Source organism: Emiliania huxleyi (genome assembly GCF_000372725.1).
Source record: "Emiliania huxleyi CCMP1516 chromosome Unknown EMIHUscaffold_1567, whole genome shotgun sequence".
NCBI classification, from domain to species: Eukaryota; Haptophyta; order Isochrysidales; family Noelaerhabdaceae; genus Emiliania; species Emiliania huxleyi.
In genome coordinates, this window is record NW_005201017.1 from 1 (window position 1) to 5,383 (window position 5,383).

The 5,383-nt window shown below is 64.4% G+C and overlaps 3 protein-coding genes across 3 annotated transcripts; 1 reads left to right on the forward strand and 2 right to left on the reverse strand.

Annotated features, from left to right (window-relative positions):
* Nucleotides 1-43: 43 nt before the first annotated feature.
* On the forward strand, nt 44-462 carry EMIHUDRAFT_122872 (hypothetical protein; the record flags this gene model as incomplete). The annotated part of the gene is made up of 1 exon (XM_005785917.1): nt 44-462. A coding segment is annotated over one exon (419 nt), but the record flags the coding sequence as incomplete, so codon positions are not given.
* Nucleotides 463-966: 504 nt separating this feature from the next.
* Nucleotides 967-3,732, reverse strand: EMIHUDRAFT_122873 (hypothetical protein; the record flags this gene model as incomplete). The annotated part of the gene is made up of 5 exons (XM_005785918.1): nt 967-1,629; nt 1,788-1,883; nt 2,012-2,071; nt 2,970-3,010; nt 3,648-3,732. 5 exons carry the CDS (start codon nt 3,730-3,732, stop codon nt 967-969), a joined length of 945 nt encoding a protein of 314 aa, XP_005785975.1.
* A 191-nt stretch (nt 3,733-3,923) lies between these two features.
* Nucleotides 3,924-4,720, reverse strand: EMIHUDRAFT_447092 (hypothetical protein; the record flags this gene model as incomplete). Its single annotated transcript, XM_005785919.1, has 1 exon — nt 3,924-4,720. A coding segment is annotated over one exon (584 nt), but the record flags the coding sequence as incomplete, so codon positions are not given.
* Nucleotides 4,721-5,383: the final 663 nt, after the last annotated feature.

Genomic DNA, 5,383 nt, shown 5'->3' on the forward strand with positions numbered 1-5,383 from the left:
CCTCACCCCCCTACCCCCCACTATCGCGGGCGGCGCCCTCCAGACGTCGCCGAGCTCACGCTGACGTTGGAGGGGAGGCACGCGCTGCGATTCGTCCGCGCGTACGGTTTCCGCAACATCCAGAATGTCGTCCGCCGCGTCAAGACCGGCCGCTGCGCCTACCACTTTGTTGAGCTCATGGCGTGCCCCGCCGGCTGCGCAAACGGCGGCGGCCAGCCTCGCCCGCCGCCACTCGAGGCGAGCGGCCGAGCCGCGGCGGTGGAGGCGGCGCTGGTCGCGCCGGGCGAGGCGGCGCGGCGCCACCCGTGCGACAACCCGGCCGTCGCGAGCCTCTTTCGCGAGGGCGCCTTCTTGGAGGGCGGGCCGCTCGGGGCCGCGGTGGCGAGCCAGCTGACCACCGAGTTCAACGCGCTGGCGGACGAGCCGCCGACAGAGCAAAGCGCTTTGGGGATACAGTGGTAGTGTGCGCGTTTTGTTGTATTTTGATTTTCTTGAAGCCCGAGGCCGAGCGTGAGCTTGTGGGTTGTGGCCCGTGCACAGTGGGGCCGCAAGCTAGACACACACCCCTCGCTAGAGCGTAGTCCGTAGAGGTCCTGGGGCTGTGCCGTGTGCGCGAGAGCGCGGTGAGACCGGTCTCCCCGGGCGGCCGCCGAGTCTTGCGTCCGCGCGAGCTCCAAGGTCCAGCAGAGCGGAGTGTCTCCACAGAGCGAGGTCCGCTTCCACGCTTCCGGGCTTCCGGTTCCGCAGTGCCAGTGGTAGTGGTAGTGGTGCATAGACACACAACACACACACGCGCACAATAATGATACAGCTTACCGGGTTGGGAACGTATCTAAAAGTCTTTGTTCAACGCGAGAGTGGTTCGACCACGCCGCTGAGCCGCGTGTCCCTCGCGGATGGGCCAACGAGTACCGTGCGGTTTTCGCCCGCGGCGAGGGCAGCGTTGTACTCAACGGCGAGCCGACCCTATACCGGCAATGCCATGCTGTGAGAATGAAAAATTAATGTCAGTCGTTCTTCCTTTGGTAGCTTTGCCCGGGCGATTTGAAAGGCGAGGTCCGTGCTGGCGCCCGGCGCGAGGGTGACGCGGGTCCAGGCACGGAGGCTCCGCATCCCAGGCGCGGCAGTCTCGTTGGGTGGAACCACGCGGACCTGCACCGTCTCGCTCGCCTCCTGCTCCCCAGCGTTGGTGAGCGAGAAGTTTGCCCACGACGAGGAGAGTTGCAGGCCGGAGTAGGCAAATGGCACCGCCTCCGGTGGCGGATCGCCGTTGTTGCAGTTCAGAAAGGAGCGGGTCGGATCGCAACGGCACGGCCGCTCGGGGCCTCGCAGCCCAACGCGAAGCGGGGACGCCTCCGCTGGTGGACAGGTCCCCTCAAAGGCGATGGCAGCTCTGTGCGGGTGATCTCGCCAGCCTCTGCAGTCGACGATCTCGATTGCAGAGCCGTATCGCGAGAGGCCGTCAGCGACGCCGTTATTGTCGGGCAGCAGCATGAATGTGTCGTAACCCTCGGCGACCGCCCTCTCGCACCCTGGCGACTCGGGCTGCCTGACCCGGTCCGTCTTGGTCCGGAGTGACTTCCCCACGTTGATCCAGATGCCGGAGCCGGGTGCAAGGTAATACCAGACCTTGGGAAACGGCGACAAGTGAGACTGAGTCAGGGAGACAAGGAGTGTGTCGGCGTGGTTCGCTCTCGAGCTCTCCCCGCTCAGCAGCGCGCCTGACCCCGTGTGGCCGTGTCCTCGATCCGCTCGTTTGGCGGGTTGGTGCGGTTGAAGTGCGTCACCTCGGCCCAGGTGCCGTCGGCGGGCGGCTCGCAGTGGCCATTGCCCGCCACAAAGATAGCTGCGCCGCCCGCGCCTCCGCCGCCTCTGCTGCCCGCCTTGCGCCCGCCAGCTCGGCGCGCGCGCGGGTGGCCTCTCCCTCCCACCCAGCCGCGCGCGCGCTCGCCGCCTCGACCCGCCGCCGCGCCTCCGTCAGCTCCGACGACGCCAGCGAGGCGAGGCGCACCCGAGACTCGTCGCGCTCCCGCGCCGCCGCGGCCGCCTCGGAGCGCGCCTGGCTCACCGCCTGCGCTGCCTGCGCCTGCGCCTCATTAGTGCGGCTCGACCTCTTTGAGTCACTGCCTTCCCGGCCCCGGTTTGGCTGTAGAGCCTCTACAACAAACTCTACAGCAAAATCGCGCTCTACACGCTCTATAGGCGACTCATATCCAGCCGGCGCCCGCGTCTGTTGCCTCGGCATCTCTTGCACTGTGCCCGCGCCTCGTTCTACGACGCCGCCGCTGCCTGCCGATCCCTTGCTCTCTCGGCTTCTCCCCGACTCGGCTTCTCCCCTCCCGGCGTACATGTCACTCCGCTCTCCTTTCGATTGTAAAAAGAAAGAAAGAAACAAAACAACCCAAGGGAGGCGGAGGGGAGGACGGCACGCCGCCACCACACAGGGATTCTCTCGTCGTTCTCTCTCTTGTGACTTGTCGCTTCTTCCTCTCTCTGTCGCGTCGCTCTCCTCTGCCTCGTTCCGCGACGGCGCCGCCGCCTGCCGCTCCCTTGCTCTCGCTTCTTCTCCTCTTCTTCTCTCGCCCTCGATTGTAAAAAGAAAGAAAGAATAAAGCCGTACAGACACGCCAAGGGAGGGATGGGAGGAACAAATTATGATAACAGTACGGGGAGGGCTCCCAGGGCTTTGAGGTTTTTTCAGTGCCAACCATGATAATAGGCAAGGCGTTCAGGGTAGTGAAGAAATAAGAAGAAGAGGACAGTCGTTCGACCTCGCATGCGAGATGTGTGTCGCGACCCCTCGTCGCCGGACACCTCCCGACACGGTGTGAAGAACAACTCCTCTCTCGACCGCTCTACTACGCCGCCGCTCTTCTCGCACTGCGCAGCTCACGGCCCAGCCTCGTCCTCTTTTGCCGATTTCTGTAAGCGTCCATTTTTGAATAGGTTTGGAATCCACCGAGGGGTACGATTCCACATAATTCATCCGACGGAAACGAGGCGATGGCACCTGATTCGGGGAGCAGTGGGGGGGGGGGTGAGGATTTGGTTCTGAAGAAGGTGGGGCAGTATCGAGGGGGATGGGGTAGGGTCACCCTTTGAGCGAGCGAGGGCTGTGGCGCCGACGGCGGCACCCTTGTACGAGGCTGTGAGGGGAGCGGCGGCGAGGGGGGGGGGCGGCGGCGACGCAGGCGAGCCGCGCGCGCGCGACTGAGGGAAGCGCGGGCGGCGGGAAGAAGGAGAACGGCGGCGGCGGCGAGGCGCAAAACGGGGGCGGCGGAAGTGGGGGCGACGGCGGCGGCGGAGTGAACGGCGGCGCGCGCACGGACGGCGACGAAATCGACGGCGGGAAGGGGCGGGGCTGCATGGCGGCGGCGGGCGCGCGCTCATATGTCGTGCTTTCGCATTGGCACTTCACATCCTCCTCGGCGACCTGCGTGCGCGGGAACGGCAGGGGTCATGTCGCGCGCACCGGGCGGCGCCGTGCTCGCAGCACCCGGGATCGCGGCAGAGTATGGTGGAGAGCTCTACCCGCGCACCTGCCCAGCGAGGAGCTCGACGCCGCTCCTGGCAGGCGAGGCAGGGATCTCGGCGACGTTGGAGAGCGGGCGCACGATCGATGAGCTGAGACGTAGCGCGCCGCGTACATGCCGCCGCTGCCGCCGCTGCCGATGGCGCCGGCCGCCGCTGCTCGGCGACACGCTTCGCGACCCCTGTCAGCGGCGCGGGCATGCGCGTTTGTGTGTGACGGAGGCGGTGCGGAGTTTCTCTTTCCTCCTCCTCGCCCTCCCGGCTCGCATGCCCATGGGTCGTGCATGACGCGTATCTGAGCAACTGAGCCTCAAGCTCAACCCCACACCCCCTTGCCCCCTGCAGCTGCACCACCCACCCCCACCACCACTGACTGGTTCGAGTGTGTAAGTGTCGTGCGCGTAGGCATTTTTATAAGGAGGTCACATTAACTACCAATTACGGAGCTGATACAATATACATCGATCATCGTCGCACACGACACTCGACAGCATGCCCATGCGTGCATTTCGGTTGCCGCAGCATCCTGCATCGCGCGTCATGTAGGACTCTATAACGGTAGACACTGGGCACAAGGGCCTTCGTACTGAACACTCGGAGCTCTACTAGACAGAGTGAGGAGGAGGGGAGGGGGCGCTAGAGGGAGAGGGCAGTGCGCCGGACGAGGGCGAAGCCGAGCGGCAGTGGGTCCAGGGCGCTATCGGGCGCACCCCGCTGCTACTAGAAACGACTGTGTGTCGTGGCAGCGCGGTCGGCCAGCAGTGCCGCCGCGGCAGCAATGTCGTTCCCCGAGCGGTAGAGCGCCTCGCTCGCGTCAGCGAGCGCAAACCCCATCTCGACGAGGGCCGACTCGGCCGCCGGGTTGGTTGGTGGTTCCTGCGACTGCGCGTATTGCGACAGCCACTGCCCCTGCGGCGGCCGCGGCCGCGGCTGCTGCCGCTTAGCGGTGGGGGGGGGCAGTGGCGGCTGCTCAACGAGCCGCTGCTGATGCGGAGGCGACGAGGCGACGAGGCGAAGGAGCATGCGTCGTATGGCGGGAGCGGTGCGCGAGCGGCGGATTTCGCGAGCAGCAGGCGTCGCGGGGGTACTGGGCGTGCAGCTCGCGGCGCCCATTGGTGGCGTGGTGCGGCGGGGCGAGCGCGAGAGGGAGCGGAAGATGCAGAGCATGCTGTGCGTCTTGTTGGCAAATTTTGACCGAGCGTGATAAAGCGAGCGCCTCCATCCACAGCCCCCGATCCCCCTCAAACGTCTTATCAGGTGGACACACACACACACACACACACACACACACACACACACACACACACAGAGAGAGAGAGAGAGAGAGAGAGAGAGAGAGAGAGAGAGAGAGAGAGAGAGAGAGAGAGAGAGAGAGAGAGAGAGAGAGAGAGAGAGAGAGAGAGAGGGAGAGGGAGAGGGAGAGAGCAGAGAGATTCCTCAGATTCCAATGAAAAATGCTTAGAACGCGTTAATCCCTCCTGGCGGAAATAAATAAATAAATATTTGTTTGATTTAAGGTCCCTCGGGCAAGTTTGGGGGGGCAAACCCAGCCCACCCCCTAGAGCTCCAGGTAAGGCCCAGGTGTGGCCTAGGGCATCAGAAGCGACCAAAAGGAGTCCAGTCTGAGCCATAGAGCCCATGTCTTTGCCCCCGAAGGTCGCGTTCAAATGCCTGGAATGGCCGTCTCAGTGGTGTCCGGCCGGCGCGATCACCGAGCTGTGACGCTCAGGGAAGCCTGATGAGGTGCTGGTTTCTTTGCCCAGGCCTGGCCTACGACCCATGCTGGATCAGCTGAGCAAGGTTTGGGGAGAATCCTATATTGGGATCTTCAGATATTTGACGGATGACCAAA